The sequence below is a fragment of the Cherax quadricarinatus genome, chromosome 3 (assembly GCF_038502225.1).
Source record: "Cherax quadricarinatus isolate ZL_2023a chromosome 3, ASM3850222v1, whole genome shotgun sequence".
NCBI classification, from domain to species: domain Eukaryota; kingdom Metazoa; phylum Arthropoda; class Malacostraca; order Decapoda; family Parastacidae; genus Cherax; species Cherax quadricarinatus.
In genome coordinates, this window is record NC_091294.1 from 7,599,994 (window position 1) to 7,617,901 (window position 17,908).

The window sequence follows — 17,908 nt, forward strand, 5'->3', positions numbered from 1 at the left end:
TAAACTGCATATATAATGGCTAACCTCTGCACAACCACAATACACAGACTGGCTTGGTAATTTATGCACAACTATGATCTGCGTCGATACTTCTACTGACTAAGACCTAATGAATTAAATTTATGATTACCCATAGCAAGAAACTATAACAACTTGATAAATGCATGGCTTCATGTATTGTAAGAATTACTAATATACAATAATTAAAAAAAGGTTTGGGTAACCACAATTTTATTCAAAGAGGAACTGCATAAAAAGACTTGCATTAAAGTCTACACTGACTACACCAGATGCTTATCAGTGAACTTACACTAAACCAGTGCTTGGACAGTAAGTAAACAGATTTCCCAGAGAAATGAAACCTTAGAGAGATCAAAAATAATTTGAAACTATAGGTCACTCAGACCCAGCAAGTAAATAGCAGAGACATTTACATTCCTAGGTATTTTGGCTGTACATAAACAGCATTAAAAAATGCCCGATGCTACATTTCCAAATGGAAAATATATCAAAACAACTGTATTTTATCACAAGAAAGATAGTTTAGCTGATAATTGCTAAACACGACATTACTGTATGATATGGCAGCAGCCACAACCTAATATTTATCCATCATTTTTAACTAATGATGATGCCCAAATGTAAGAAGAAGTGGTAAGAGAGAACCACAAACAAGGGCAAATAATTGCTTGTGGGAGAACTGTCCGTTGCCTCCTCCATCGTGGCTGTGGCTCGTCAGTTCTGGCAGCACATGAACAGTGGATACATAAAGGAAGGTGCCAGCACTAAAGAGCATTGCAACACCTGTACTATGAGATGAGGATAAACTCTCTGTGCCACTCTGAAAAAAAAAGGCAATGCATCATTGAAAAATACTAACAAGACCCTTATCTCTACTGTACTTCAATTTGATAAAATGCTTAATGTGCTTAATAAAAATATTTACATATTCTTTAAAATGGTACACATGTATAAAACAAATTTTCAGTCCTACTGTAAGAAAGTCTTCAAATCATAACACAAACAGTAAATATTTTTCCTTTACCTGGACAATAGTAGAGTATGTAATCACAGCACCAACTGGAGCAGCGAGGGCAAAAATCATGAGATGGCGCCGAATTTTATTTCTATCCAGACCCTCATGCATCAAGAAGGTGACAAGTCCAAATGCAGCAGGGGCCTGGAATAACAGTAGATACTAATCAAATTTTGTTATAGTAAACCTAGATATAAAATTTAAAGCTAGAGAATTGTATTTGGAAGATTCTAGCTGGGCTCTTAGTGATGTCCAGTTACACAGACTGACTCTTCCAAAGTACAGCTAGAATCCTGCAAGTACAGTAGGGCCCCACTTATATTGCAGGTTAGATTCCAGGCTACTGCTGGAAAGCAGACATCGTTGGACAGCAGAACGTCATTTTTTCCACTTATAAATGCATATAAATGCCAGATACCTAGGTAGTAGGTTGGTAGACAGCAACCGCCCAGGGAGATACTGCCGTCCTGCCAAGTGAGTGTAAAACGAAAGCCTGTAATTGTTTTACATGATGGTAGGATTGCTGGCATTCCTTTTTTCTGTCTCATGAACATGCAAGATTTCAGGTACGTCTTGCTACTTCTACTGACACTTAGGTCACACTACACATACATGTACAAGCATATATATACACACCCCTTTGGGTTTTCTTCTATTTTCTTTCTAGTTCTTATTCTTGTTTATTTCCTCTTATCTCCATGGGGAAGTGGAACAGAATTCTTCCTCCGTAAGGAGGAAGGACCTGCCTCGCATGGGCCATAAGGACCTGCCTCGCATGGGCCAGTATAAGGACCTGCCTCGCATGGGCCAGTAGGCCTTCTGCAGTGTTCCTCCATTCTTATGTTCTTATGTTCTTAAGCCATGCGTGTTGTAAGAGGCAACTAAAATGCTGGGAGCTAGGGGCTAGTAACCCCTTCTCCTGTATAAATTACTAAATTTAAAAAGAGATACTTTTGTTTTTCTTTTAGGGCCACCCTGCCTCGGTGGGATACAGCCGGTTTGTTGAAAGAAAGAAGAAAATGCCAGATAACAAGTTTACACTAACATGTACAGTGGACCCCTCGGCCAACGGCAGCATCAAGTAACGCTAAATTCGTCTAACAGCGCTCTTTGGTGTAAAATAAAAATGGCTCTACCAACGGCAAAAAGCTCATCATGAGGTCAGAGCACGGCCTGAGCGGGCCCAGCCACTCCAAGGCTCAGTGTGCCATTGTTTACAAGCCATTGTGGTCGATTCCTGTGATATATTTTGTATTATTCCAGTGTTTTTAGTACTTGTAACCACTAAATAAGCCACCATGGGCCCCAAGAAAGCTTCTTGTGCCAAGCCTTTGGAAAAAGGGTGAGAATTATGATGGAAATGAAGAAAGAGATCATTGAAAAATACGAAAGTGGTGTGCGTATGTCCGAGTTGGAAAGGCTATACAAGAAACCCCATTCAACCATCAGTACTACCTTGGCGAACAGAAAGGCAATCAAGGAAGCTGTTGTTGCGAAAGGTGCAAGTATGTTTTCAAAACAGAGACTGCAAATAACTGAAGAGGTAGAGAGACTGTTGTTGGTATGGATAAATGAAAAACAATTATCAGGAGACAGTGTGTCTCAGTCAGTAATATGTGAAAAGGCAAGGAAGTTGCATGATGATCTCAATAAGAAAATGCCTCAAAATAGTGATGATATTGATGAATTTAAGACCAGCAAAGGCTGGTTTGAGAGTTTTAAAAATCGTAGTGGCATACACAGTGTGGTAAGGCATGGTGAGGCTGCCAGTTCAGACAAAAAAGTGGCTGAAAAATATTTGAAGGACTTTAAGGAATACATAGACACTGAAAACTTAAAACCTGAACAAGTGTTTAATTGTGACAAAACAGGTCTGTTTTGGAAGAAAATGCCAAACAGGACCTACATTACTCAGGAGGAAAAGGCACTCCCAGGACATAAGCCTATGAAAGACAGGCTGACATTAATGTTGTGTAGTAATGCTAGTGGTGATTGCAAAGTGAAGCCTTTATTGGTGTATCACTAAAACTCCCAGTGTGTTCAGGAAAAACAATATTGTCAAGGTTAACTTGTGTGTGCTGTGGAGATCAAACACTAAGGCATGGGTCACTAGGGAACTTTTCATGGACTGGTTTTATGGTGTTTGGCCCCATAGTGAAAAATTACCTCCAGGAAAAGAAACTGTCACTCAAGTTCCTCCTGGTACTGGACAATGCTCCTCCTCATCCTCACAAGTTGCAAGAGCAAATTGCAGGGGAGTTTAGCTTCGTTAAAGTGAAGTTTTTGCCTCCTAATACAACTCCTCTCCTCCAGTTCATGGACCAACAGGTTATTTCAAACTTCAAAAAACTCTACACCAAAGCAGTGTTTCAAAAGTGCTTTGAAGTGACCTCAGACACTCAATTGACCCTAAGAGAGTTTTGGAAAGATCACTTCAATATCCTCAGTTGCATAAACCTTACAGGTAAGGCTTGGGAGGGACTGACTACCAGGACTTTGAACTCTGCTTGGAGGAAAGTGTGGCCACAATGTGTGCAAGAGAGGGGTTTTGAAGGGTTTAGGGCTAATCCTCAGGAGTCTATGCCAGTAGTGGAAGCTATTGTGTCATTGGGGAAGTCCTTGGGGTTGGAGGTTTGTGGTGAGGATGTGGAAGAGTTGGTGCAGAACGACAAGGAAGAACTAACCACTGCACACCTGCAAGAGCTTGAGGTGCAACAGCAACAGATCACATCTCAGGAATGTTCTTCAGAGCAGGAGGAAGAGAGACGGAGGAAGATTCCTTTGTCAAGGATTAGGGAAATGTGTACGTTTACAAAGGTGCAAGCATTTATCGATGAATTTTATCCTGTCACAGCTGTTGCAAGCCATATTGGCAACATGTACAATGACACTCTTGTGTCCCATTTTAGGAAAATCTTAAGGGCACGTGAGAAACAGAGCTCCTTGGACAGATTTTTGGTGGGACAGAAGTCCAGCGACTCTCAAGCTGGTCCTAGTGGCATTAAAAAACCAAGAAGGGAGGCAACCCCACCAAAGGACTTAGTACACGTACCTGAAGTCTTCGTGGAAGAGGATTCCCCTTCCAAACAATAAAAGACCTCAGTCTCCCCTGCTGTTGGCACATCACTCATCAACAACTCCACAATAAAGGAAGTGGCATTTAATTATTGTTTATTTTGCATGTCCCATTCATTTTTGTGTAGGGAAATGTACATTTCATGTAAAAAAAAAATATTTTGTTTAATACTTTCGGGTTTCTGGAAGGGATTAATTCAGGTTTGGGAGGTATGGTAGCCAGCCAGGTCAGCCCACCCCACCCCACCCACACGTACTACGACATTTAATTAAAGCGCCCTGGTTTTCGAAGTTAATCCATTCCAGAAGCATTCCGAAACATGTGAAAACTGAATCAATATTACCCATAAGAAATAATGTAAATACAATTAATCCGTTTCAGACACCCAAAAATATTAACAAAAAATGTTTTTTTTAAAGATTAACTATAGTGTTGCAGCTCTTCAGTGGTTAGCTCTTCCCTGTGGTCGTCCACCAACTCTTCCGCATTCATTATTTACCTTAAAATACTTGTAGTCTTAATGTGGGGCGAGAGGTGAGTGGTACTTTTTTGTAGGAAGTCACTGTGTCTGACTTTTTGGGTTATCCAGGTTCTCTACACATATGCTGCTATGAATGATAATCTATGTTACTGTATTTGTGAATACCTGAATAAACTTACTAAGTAGCTGGTAGATGTAGGTAGCCAGTAGAGGTAGATAGCTGGTAGATGTAGGCAGCCAGTAGGTAGCCTGGGCTACATAGCTACACGATATTTAATGCGGCCCAGAGCCATATTATAACCATCAACATACGTACCTTGTTCACAGAGTTTAATCATTTCTAACAACTACCTTTGGAAGCCATCATAAACAGAGAGTGAAATAATGAATAATTCATGCAGAGAACTGTAAATAAAAGCCAGACGCAGATTCATACAGTTTTCTGTAATGCTCGACCAGAGAAAAAGAGAAAACGTTATGTTTTCCCTCCAATGACTCACCACTCGATAGCATATAAACATTGCATGTTTATACTATGCTATGTAATGCGTTTCTTATATAATTTTGAAGAAAATATCATAGATGGATTAATGAAAATGTCCATATTAATGTAAAATAAGACATTTAATGTGCCCAAGAGTGAGTCACGAACGTATGAGCGGCCCAGGTGGATGCATATAATATGTCTGATTACCGGATCAAGGACTGACATCCAGAACAAAATTTCGCACAAAAAACAGTCCTAAAACCGAAACGTTCAATAACTGGAGCACGCAAAAACCGAAGTTCCAGTGTACAGTACATTCATTAATTTCCTTTAAATATTTGTAATCTTAATGTAGGGTGAAAGGTGAGTTTTATTTGTAGGAAGTCAGGCTTGGGAAATATGGTAGCCAGCCAAGGCAGCCCTCCCTGCCCCACCCCACCCACACATAACGTAAACAAACCAGGCGAACATATCTGATGTTCATTCATACACGTTTGTATTACAGTGGAATCCCGAATTTCGGCAATAATCCGTTCCAGGAGCTAGGCCTAAAGTTGAAACGGCCTAAAGTCGAAGCAATATTTCCCATAAGAAATAATGTACGTAAATCCAATTAATTCGTTCCACCCAAAAATATTCACAAAAAATAATTTTTTTTAAAGAATAAATACTATAGTTTTACATACAGAAAACAATGAGATATACATATAAAGCACTAATTTTAATGGATAAATGAACATTTAAATCAGTTTTACCTTTATTGAAGACTCTTGTTGGCATATGAGAGAGGCATGAGAGTTTGTTTGGAGGCAGGACAAGATAGTCCTTCAATATGACACTAATATCAACTCTACGGCTTATTCATCTAATAGGACATATAAACAATATTAATAACACAGACACGATATAATACTTTAGAATGAATAAAATACGTCATATAAGAACATAAGAAAGAAGGAACACTGCAACAGGCCTACTGACCCATGCGGAGCAGGTCCATGCCCCCCCCTCGGATTAGACCAATGACCCACCCCCCGGATTATCTCAATGACCCACTCAGTCTGATCATCCCCACTCAAGGATGGAGCACCGTACCAGACCCAGCAGCACAAGCTAGTCAGGTCCAACTCACACCCACTCATGTATTTATCTAACCTATTTTTAAAACTACACGTTTTAGCTTCAACCAATGAGCGGTGCTGTGCTGTTTGTTGTTGGATGTATAAGGGCCACTGAAAGATAAGCCTTACAGAGTGGCGGTGAAGGCAGCAGCAGAGACGGCAGTGTTGTCAGTCGCCCTATACGTATAACTCCAACAACATTGAAGGAGTCCGTTTCGTGCTGTCCTTTTTCTAACGATTAATCGCTTAACTTACTTGCTACACTGTTAATGCTACACTTTATCGCTGGCTGGCACTATAGCCTTTATTGACTTGTGCTGCTTTAGTATTATACATATCATAGAATCACTAAAGAAGGCACATTCTCCCTTCTCTTCCTCCTCCACTTTGGTACTCTGCTACAATTTCTTTCTTCAATTCTATCTTGTTTCTCACTTTCTTTACCAAAGGGCTGCCACTATGAAGTTTCTTTGGGTCCATGGTAGCTTATTTCACAGTCACAATCAATAAACACAATGAATTTATTGTGAAATGTTTGGATGAGCATGCAAGATAATGTTCACTCATGGATAAACAAAACTAGACTGGCTCACAACACCTGTGCAGGCAGTTGGACAGGTCTGGTATGCCGACCAAAACACTGGGCACAGGCCAAAACTCGGGACAAAATTTAGCTGAAAAAAGCGATCGAAACTTGAAGCGGCCGATACTCAGGGCGGCTGAAACTCGGGATTCCACTGTATACCACAATACAAACACTTTACACTGTGTACACGTTGCCTCCATGCTGATACAATAGAATAAATACAGTGGACCCCCGCATACCGATTTTAATCCGAGCAAGAGGGCTCATTGGTATGCGAAATAATCGGTATGCGAATGAATTTTCCCCATAAGAAATAATGGAAATCAAATTAATCCGTGCAAGACACCCAAAAGTATGAAAAAAAAATTTTACCAAAGAGAAGGATACATGCACAATAGTAGAGTAGTACATGCACAGTATATATTGTGCATGTACTAGTCTACTAAATGAAGAATAAATGACACTTACCTTTATTGAAGATGCAGCAATGACTGATGAGACACTGTGTCCTGGGAGTGCCTTTTCCTCCTGAGTACTGTAGGTCCTGTTTGGTATTTTCTTCCAGAACATGCCTTATCACACTGTGTATGTCACTACGATTCTTAAATCTCTCAAACCAACCTTTGCTGGCTTTAAATTCACCAATATGAGCACTAGTTCCAGGCATTTTTCCCTGTTCACCTGGGTGTTAGTCGACTGGTGTGGGTTGCATCCTGGGAGACAAGATTAAGGACCCCAATGGAAATAAGTTAGACAGTCTTCGATGACTGACTTTTTGGGTTATCCTGGGTGGCAAATCCTCTAGGGGTTAATTGTTTCTTGGTATATTCTCAATAAGCCACACCAACAACAGTGCTACAGCAGCAGCAGCAGCAGATGATGCTACAGCAGCACCAGCAGCAGCAGCAGCAGACGATGCTACAGCAACAGCAGACGATGCTACAGCAGCAGCAGCAGCAGACGATGCTACAGCAGCAGCAGCAGCTGACAGTGCAGCAGCAGCAGCTGTACCACCAATAGTAGCGATGGTTGATTGGGGTTTATTATACAACCTGGCCAGCTCGAGACACGACTCCACTTTCATACTTATCAATGATATTTTTCTTCATCTCTATAGTAATTCTCACCCTTATTGCTGTAGGGTTGGCACTAGAAGCTTTCTTGGGGCCCATGGTCACTTATTTTCCAGATAAAATCACCAAAACACTGTAATAATGAAATGTTACGATTGTATGCTTGGATGCTACCGCTGGAGGCTGGCTGGTAAACAATGCCACCGGGCGGAACATATGAGGCTGGCTAAGGCACATTGGACGCTCTCGACGAACAGCGGTGAGCCTTTTTAAGTGGTATGCGAGGCAAAATTTTAAACGACAAAACAAGCGGTATGCAGATTAATCGTTATGTGATGCCAACGGTATGCGGGGGTCCACTGTAAAGACCAACACTTCCATTCTCATGTAATTTTTAGAAGGAATGATGCTCTGGCAAATTATTATTACAAATTATTATTATTATTACAAGTTATTATTATTATTACAAGTTATTATTATAATCATAATAAAAAAGAAGTGCTAAACCCACAAGGGTCATGAATAGCTATAGATAGAGTGAAAGCATATGAAAGGAATAAATTTCTAGTTAAGTTACCAGTGTTTGAGTAAAGAAAACGTATCTTCTAACACTCTACAAACCGCTTGGTAAACAAATCTCACATTTATGTCAATTTTTATATTGTGGGTGTATGTATCATGTTTATATGTTACGTAGCATGTTTATTATATAATTTTGAAAAAATATCATAAGATGGATTAATGGAAATGTCTACATTAACGTAATATACGACATTTAATGTGCCCAAGAGATTATATGGCAATCAGTAGAAAGACTTTTAGTGATTTTAATGTGTACCTGCATGCTAGCACAATGTGTAAGTCTATTTAGGTACAGGTACACATAAGTATAATTATCAGAGTACATATAAAATATGCAATAACTTTAAAACACATGAAATTTTGGAAAATTTCCAGACATAATAGAGATGTGCTTACAGATAATGTAAACAAACTGGGTGGGGTGCCATATTTGAAAGACCGCTCACTGTATAGCAAATTTTGGTCATAATTTGAAATCGCTGTATTAGTGGAACACCGTATGGCGAAACACCATAAAGTGAGACCCTACTGTACTGCACTCTAAATTTAATCATTAATTCACATTGTTGTAACCTTTGATCTTTAATACATAAATATATAGACAAATAAATGGATACATAGACATCTACATGCAAATGAATTTGGAGCAAATTATTACTCTTACATTTATAAAGGAGTGCTGAATCAATAGAGGTCACACAGCTGACTGAAGCATGGACCAGGCTGTGGGGGGCACTGACTCCCAGAACACCCTCCAGGTATACTCCAGGTATAACCCAATACTGACCATAAAGATCAATCATGAGCACGCACGTGCATGCACACAGCGAAGAGGCAGGGCCAGGAGCTAAGACTACCCCTGCAACCACAAATACAGTGAACCCCCGACATTCGATGGCATCGATATTTGATAAATCTGACATTCGATGCATTTTAACGCAAAAATTTCGCCTCAACATTCAATACGATTCGTACGAGACGTGTCCATGTGTGGCCTGAACTGCCCCATGTGTGCCAGTGTTTACAAGCCAGCCAGTGTGCGCGCATCTAAGGATACATTCGGTACATTCCATATTATCACTGTTTTTGGTGCTTGTTTCTGCAAAATAAGTAACCATGGGCCCCAAGAAAACTTCTAGTGCCAACCCTTCGATAAAAAAGGTGCTAATGACTATTGAAATGAAGAAAGAGATAATTGCAAAGTACGAAAGTGTGTCGGAGTGCATGATGATTTGGTAAAGAAATTGCCTGCAACTAGTGGTGATTTGAGTGAATTTAAGGCCAGCAAAGGTTGGTTTGAAAGATTTAAGAATTGTAGTGACATACACAATGTGGTAAGGCATGGTGAGGCTGCCAGTTCAAGTCCTAATGGAAGGGGATTCCCCTTCTAAACACTAACACCATCCACACTCTCCCCTCCTCCCATCCCATCAATCATCACCAGATCTTCATTAAAGGTAAGTGTCAATTATTCTATTGTTATTAATCTATTGTTATTGTTGTTATTGTAATTATTCTATTGCATTAAACTTAATATTTCATGTGGTAAAATTTTTTTTTTCATGCTTTTGGGTGTCTTGCAAGGATTAATTTGATTTCCATTATTTCTTATGGGGAAAATTAATTCGACTTTTGATATTTTCGACATTCAACGAGCTCTCAGGAACGGATTAATATCGAATGTTGGGGGTCCACTGTATTATTAATATTAGTACATATGTATTATTGTAATAATAATAATAATAATTATTATTATTATTATTAATTTAGGGCACTGGAGCACAGATCCACTGTATAGCACTTTGTCTGGATTTTTTGGGTTATCCTAGGTAATTTACACTATGTATGATAACTTTACTTACGTGTACCTGTGAGAGAGAGAGAGAGAGATACAGAGAGATACAGAGAGAGAGAGATACAGAGAGATACAGAGAGAGAGAGATACAGCACTTCGCTGTATCTCGCATCTGCTTGACAGTAGGGGTTGCAAGATCCTGTACGAGGCACAAGTACGCTCACACCTTGAGTATGCTCCACTTTCTTGGTTTGCCTGCCCCCCTCTCATCTGCGACTGCTTGACAGAGTAGAGAACAGAGCAAGACGTCTCATCTCTCACCTGGACCCATCCTGGATAGATCTGTCATTTCAGCAGAGCCTTCAACATAGGAGGGATGTGGGTGGCCTTACTGTTATGTACAAGGCCAATATTGTCAAAATACCACACTTGGATCCACTTCGATGACAGCATGAAACAAGCTTTTATGCCACAAGACGGGCAGAAAGCAGCAACTTCACTCTGGCTGTACCCTTCTCCAGAATATCACTCCATCTGAGATCATACATACCCAGGATGACTCGAGTATGGAACACATTCGTACAGCATAATGATGTCAACGAGATAAAGTCAGTTGATCAAATGAAAATGCTGGCCCACAGATGGCTCCAACTTCATCCTGTTCCCTACTTGTATGTCTCATAACAATAAAAATGCTTTCAAATGAGCTGATGTAGGTAACAGCTCTTAGCTTGCCAATAAAATTAGGAATCCTTAACCTGTAAATAGCTTGTCAATAAAGCTAGGGATCCTTAACCTTGTCAAACCCTGTGTAAAAAAAAAAAAAATAAAAAAAAAATAAAGAAAAAATATACAGAGAGATACAGAGAGAGAGATACAGAGAGAGAGAGAGATACAGAGAGAGAGAGAGATACAGAGAGAGAGAGAAATACAGATAGAGAGAGATACAGAGAGAGAGAGAAATACAGAGAGAGAGAGAAATACAGATTTTTTTTTTTTATTTATTATCACACTGGCCGATTCCCACCAAGGCAGGGTGGCCCGAAAAAGAAAAACTTTCACCATCATTCACTCCATCACTGTCTTGCCAGAAGGGTGCTTTACACTACAGTTTTTAAACTGCAACATTAAACCACCCCCTCCTTCAGAGTGCAGGCACTGTACTTCCCATCTCCAGGACTCAAGTCCGGGCCTGCCGGTTTCCCTGAATCCCTTCATAAATGTTACTTTGCTCACACTCCAACATCACGTCAAGTATTAAAAAACCATTTGTCTCCATTCACTCCTATCAAACACGCTCACGCATGCCTGCTGGAAGTCCAAGCCCCTAGCACACAAAACCTCCTTTACCCCCTCCCTCCAACCCTTCCTAGGCCGACCCCTACCCCGCCTTCCTTCCACTACAGACTGATACACTCTTGAAGTCATTCTGTTTCGCTCCATTCTCTCTACATGTCCGAACCACCTCAACAAAGCTAGGGATCCTTAACCTTGTCAAACCCTGTGTAAAAAAAAAAAAAATAAAAAAAAAATAAAGAAAAAATATACAGAGAGATACAGAGAGAGAGATACAGAGAGAGAGAGAGATACAGAGAGAGAGAGAGATACAGAGAGAGAGAGAAATACAGATAGAGAGAGATACAGAGAGAGAGAGAAATACAGAGAGAGAGAGAAATACAGCTTTTAACATTTCTATCTTTATCCCATCAATCCCGGCTGCCTTACCCCCTTTCATTTTACCTACTGCCTCACGAACTTCCCCCCACACTCACAACTGGCTCTTCCTCACTCCTACAAGATGTTATTACTCCTTGCCCGATACACGAAATCACAGCTTCCCTATCTTCATCAACATTTAACAATTCCTCAAAATATTCCCTCCATCTTCCCAATACCTCTAACTCTCCATTTAATAACTCTCCTCTCCTATTTTTAACTGACAAATCCAATTGTTCTCTAGGCTTTCTTAACTTATTAATCTCACTCCAAAACTTTTTTCTTATTTTCAACAAAATTTGTTGATAACATCTCACCCCCACTCTCTCATTTGAGACTCTTCCCTCCTTGACTTTGTAAAAACTTCTCATATGCTAACCTTTTTCTCCTTACTACTCTCTTTACATCATCATTCCACCAATCGCTCCTCTTCCCTCCTGCACCCCACTTTCCTGTAACCACAAACTTCTGCTGAACACTCTAACACTACATTTTTAAACCTACCCCATACCTCTTCGACCCCATTGCCTATGCTCTCATTAGCCCCTCTATCCTCCAATAGCTGTTTATATCCCTTTCTCTTTAGTTTATAAACCTTCACCTCTCTCTTCCCTGATGCTTCTATTCTCCTTGTATCCCATCTACCTTTTACTCTCAGTGTAGCTACAACTAGAAAGTGATCTGATATATCTGTGGCCCCTCTATAAACATGTACATCTTGAAGTCTACTCAACAGTCTTTTATCTACCAGTACATAATCCAACAAACTACTGTCATTCTTCGCCCCTACATCATATCGTGTATACTTATTTATTCCTCTTTTTCTTATAAATATGTATTACCTATAACTAAACCCCTTCTATACAAAGTTCAATCAAAGGGCTCCCATTATCATATATATATATATATATATATATATATATAATATATATATATATATATATATATATATATATATATATATTTATATATTATATATATATATATAGAAAGAGAGAGAGAGAGAGAGAGAGACGATAAACATAAGAGATACAGAGAGAGAGAGATACAGGAGAGAGAGAGTGAGATATAGAGAGAGAGAGATACAGAGAGAGAGAGAGAGATACAGAGAGAGAGAGAGAGATACAGAGAGAGAGATAGAGAGATACAGAGAGAGAGAGAGAGAGATACAGAGAGAGAGAGAGAGAGATACAGAGAGAGAGAGAGAGAGAGAGATACAGAGAGAGAGAGAGAGAGAGATACAGAGAGAGAGAGATACAGAGAGAGAGAGAGAGAGAGAGAGAGAGAGAGATACAGAGAGAGAGAGAGAGAGAGATACAGAGAGAGAGAGAGAGAGAGAGAGAGAGAGAGAGAGAGAGAGAGAGAGAGAGAGAGAGAGAGAGAGAGAGAGAGAGAGAGAGAGAGAGAGAGATACAGAGAGAGAGAGAGATACAGAGAGAGAGACAGCCACATTCAGTCAGCCAAACCAACCCGGCCACCCACCCGGCCAGCCAGCCAGCTACGTATTACACATGTTCCAGAGTTATTTCTCTTTACTTAGGGTATAGGTTACACAACATTCTGGCAGGATAACACTACCAGTGGTATTCTCCCATTCACTGTGTCGACAATACATAAAGATAACAGTAACATATGATACTGTATGAGATGTAAAATTTACAATACAGTTCCCTACCATGTATACATTATATACAGTACATAAGTAATTAAAATATAACAATAGAAGTAAATTATGGTAAAAAGAATGAAATAATGATTGTACATTACATTACAGTACTATATAGGTAGTTTATATAGGAAAAGTTTGACATTTTGCCCTACCCAGTATGTCGGCAATTTTCAGAGGTTCGATTTACGTCCATTTTGACTTATGACCAGTTGGTCGGAACCAAGCTTGGTCGTAAGTCGGATGGTAGGTGTATTTGTATACCATATCCTGTTCATACCTCTGTCGAACTGCTTGGTATTATGCCAAATATTATTTATTCTGGAGTATTTAACGTGTTTTATGTTATTTATATTGTTTATTATGTCATATTAGATCAATTGTGGTAGTCAAATAAGCTGTAATGTTGATATTAGCATAGTAATAAAGCATATTCTCCTGCTTCATGAGACTGAGCACATGACAACCAACAGTGGCTTCAAAGTCACCTTATCTTTAATGGATAATGTACTGTGTAGGTGCTTTACATAATGAGAAGCATTTCTTTTATTCATTGGAACCATGGCTAGGGCTAAAAGTAAGCAGGTTAAAACAATAAATGGAGAAAAAGAAATTGGAATGACTTATGCAGCAAGTAGCGCCACCAAACAGTACCAGCAGGTTGGCGTGGCGACCCTGGAAATTTGAAATTATGCTAGCCAAAATTAGTGCCGAATAACTGAAGGAACCGAATAACTGACTGCCGGATTTGTGATGGCGGACCTGTATATATACAGTGGTCCTTCAATTATCTTCCATAATCCATTCCTGGAAGTGGGACTATTATCGAAATAGACGATTTTCGAATCAATTTTCCCCATAAGAAATAATGTAAATACAATTAATCCATTCTTGACACCCAGAAGTATTAAAACAAAAATTTTTTACATGAAATATACATGTAGAACATAAACAATACAATGGCACATGATGAATGAAACATTAACAGCATAACACTTACCTTTATTGGTGATTCTTCTTAGTGTATGGAAGAATGGAGGAGAAGAGAGATTGAATTACTGTTTGGAAGGGGAATCCCCTTCGACAAAAATGTCCCTCGTGACCCGTGCCTTATTATTAGATCTCCAAAACACACATAATTTACTCTTCATAACATTGTTTTTCTTGAACACTCTGGGATTTTCAGAATGGTACACTAGTATCAGCTTTACTTTGAAATCCCCACTAGCATTAGCACAGAACATGAGTGCCAGCCTGTCTTTCATAGGCTTGTGTCCTGGCAGTGCCTTTCCTTCCTGAGTAATGTAGGTCCTCTTTGGCATTTTCTTCCAAAAGAGGCCTGTTTCGTCACAACTGAACGCTTGTTCAGGTTTCAGTCCTTCAGCCTCTATATACTCCTTGAATTCCTGCACATATTTTTCAGCCGCTCTTTGGTCCGAACTGGCAGCCTCACCATTCCTTATCACACTGTGTATGCCAGTACGCTTCTTAAATCTCTCAAACCAGCCTTTGCTGGCCTTAAATTCACTCACATCACCACTAGTTGCAGGCAATTTCTTTACCAAATTGTCATGCAACTGCCTAGCCTTTTCACAAATAAGCGACGTCATAAGACTATCTCCTGCTAATTGTTTCTCGTTTATCCACACCAATAATAACTTCTCAACATCTTCGAGTACTGGTGATCTCATTTTAGTCAGCATATTTACTCCCTTTACAACAACAGTTTCCTTGATTTCCTTTTTCTTGGCTATGATGGAAGATATGGTTGTACGGGATTTGTTATACATTCTGGCCAGTTCGCCCACATGTACTCCACTTTCATATTGTTCAATGATGTTTTCCTTAAATTCAATCGTATTTCTCACCTTCTTTACCAAAGGCTTGGCACTAGGAGCTTTCTTTGGAGCCATGGTAGCTTATTTAGCACTTGCAAGCACTAAAATAAATGGAATACAGTGGACCCCCGACATTCGATGGCATCGACATTCGATAAATCAGACATTCGATGCATTTTAACGCAAAAATTTTGCCTCGACATTCGATCGAAAACCCGCTATTCAATACAATTCATACGAGACGCGTCCACGTGTGGCCTGAACTGCCCCATGTGTGCCAGTGTTTACAAGCCAGCCAGTGTGCGCACATCTAAGGATACATTCAGTACATTCAATATTATCCATATTATCACTGTTTTTGGTGCTTGTTTCTGCAAAGTAAGTCACCATGGGCCCCAAGAAAGCTTCTAGTGCCAACCCTGTGGTAAAAAGGGTGAGAATTAGTATGGAAATTAAGAAAGATTTTGAAGGGTTTGGGGCTAACCCTGAAGAAGCCTATGCCAGTTGTGGAATCCATTGTGCCTACTTCAAAGATTAAGGAAATGTGTGCAAAGTGGGTTGAACTAAAACCTTTATGGATGAAAATCACCCTAACACAGCTATTGCAAGCCGTGCTGGCGACTATTACAATTACAATACACAAATAACCCGCACATAGAAGAGAGGAGCTTACGACGACGTTTCGGTCCGACTTGGACCATTTACAAAGTCACACTAACCAGAAGGGGAGCAGGACGGCTATATATAGGCAGGAAGAGGTAGTGGCGGCGGCGGCAGCGGCAAAAGCAGCAGCAGCGGCAGCAAAAGAAGAAGAAGAAGAAGAAGAAGAAGAAGAAGAAGAAGAAGAAGCAGCAGCAGCAGCAGCAGCAGCAGCAGCAGCAGCAGCAGCAGCAGCAAAAGCAGCAAAAGCAGCAAAAGCAGCAAAAGCAGCAAAAGCAGCAAAAGCAGCAAAAGCAGCAAAAGCAGCAAAAGCAGCAAAAGCAGCAAAAGCAGCAAAAGCAGCAAAAGCAGCAAAAGCAGCAAAAGCAGCAAAAGCAGCAGCAGAAGCAGCAAAAGCAGCAGCAGAAGCAGCAAAAGCAGCAGCAGAAGCAGCAGCAGCAAAAGCAGCAGCAGCAAAAGCAGCAGCAGCAGCAGCAGCAGCAGCAGCAGCAGCAGCAGCAGCAGCAGCAGCAGCAGCAGCAGCAGCAGTAGTGAATTAAGGAGGAGCCAGTCAAATACAAGGAAAGGGGAGCACTGCAAGGGAGCTAGGTGCCCACAGAGGGAGAGCAAGTGCACAGAGGTGGGGGAAGGGGAAGTGATGAAATAAATAAACAATGAAGGAACAGAAACATGTGACAGAAGAAAGACAAAAAAAAAGGAAAGAGGAAAGGGGAAGAGGGAAGAGAAGAAAAAATGAGGAATCAGGTTAAGTCATGGGTGTTCTGAAGTTTGGAGCATTTTACAATGTAGTGGGAGAAGAAGGCATCTACAGAGATGAAGCCAGGACTAAGATTTATACAAGGAAAGTTGTGTATTAGAGAGGATTCAACTAGACGGCGACTGTTAGAGTTGGAAGTAGGGAAGACAGTTTTAGCGGAAGACCAATCAATAGGATGGCTGTGATTTCTGATGTGACAGAACAGAGCATTGTTAGTGTCGACAAGCCTAACACTATTTTTGTGCTCCCTAAGTCTGTCAGAAAGAGATCGGCCAGTTTCTCCAAAGTATTGAAGAGGACAGGAGGAGCAAGAAATAGAGTAGACACCAGGAACATCTGTAGAGGGAGGAGAGGTATGAACGAGATTAGTGCGAAGAGTGTTAGTCTGGCGGAAAGTAAGCTTGATGTCTAAGGGATGGAGAGAAATGTTGAGATTAGAAAGACTGGAAATGTAGGGAAGGCAGAGGACAGAAGAGTTCCCAGGAGTAGAGAGTTTGGGAGAGAAGAAATTACGTTTAGCACGTGAGAAGGCAGAGTCTATGAAATGGGAAGGGTAGCCAAAACGGGAAAACGAATTATGAAAAGTGGAAATTTCTGCTGGAAGGAACTGAGGATCACAGATGTGGAGGGCACGGAGAAAGAGGGAGATAAGAACGTCGTCATAAGCTCCTCTCTTTTATGTGCGGGTTATTTGTGTATCGTTCCAGTCATGGTATTGTGCCTTTTTTTGTTATTACAATGACAATATTGTGGCCCATTTTAGACAAATCTTAAAGGAACGGGAGGTACAGAGCTCTATGGACAGATATGTTATGCGACAGAAGTCCAGTGACTCTCAAGCTGGTCCTAGTGGCATTAAAAGAAGAAGGGAAGTAACCCTGGAAAAAGACTTGATACCTCAAGTCCTAATGGAAGGGGATTCCCCTTCTAAACACTAACACCATCCACACTCTCCCCTCCTCCCATCACATCAATCATCACCAGATCTTCATTAAAGGTAAGTGTCAATTATTCTATTGTTATTAATCTATTGT

At 40.3% G+C, this 17,908-nt stretch overlaps 1 protein-coding gene across 1 annotated transcript in view; it reads right to left on the reverse strand.

Annotated features, from left to right (window-relative positions):
- Positions 1-461: 461 nt before the first annotated feature.
- Positions 462-17,908, reverse strand: part of Zip102B (Zinc/iron regulated transporter-related protein 102B) — a 111,633-nt gene continuing 94,186 nt past the window's right edge. The window contains exons 6-7 of the mRNA XM_053801478.2: positions 1,046-1,180; positions 462-841 (exon numbers count right to left, since the gene is read on the reverse strand). Of these exons, the coding sequence (XP_053657453.1) occupies positions 623-841; positions 1,046-1,180 (354 nt within the window). The 3' untranslated portion in view covers positions 462-622. The remainder of the gene's footprint in view (positions 842-1,045; positions 1,181-17,908) is intronic.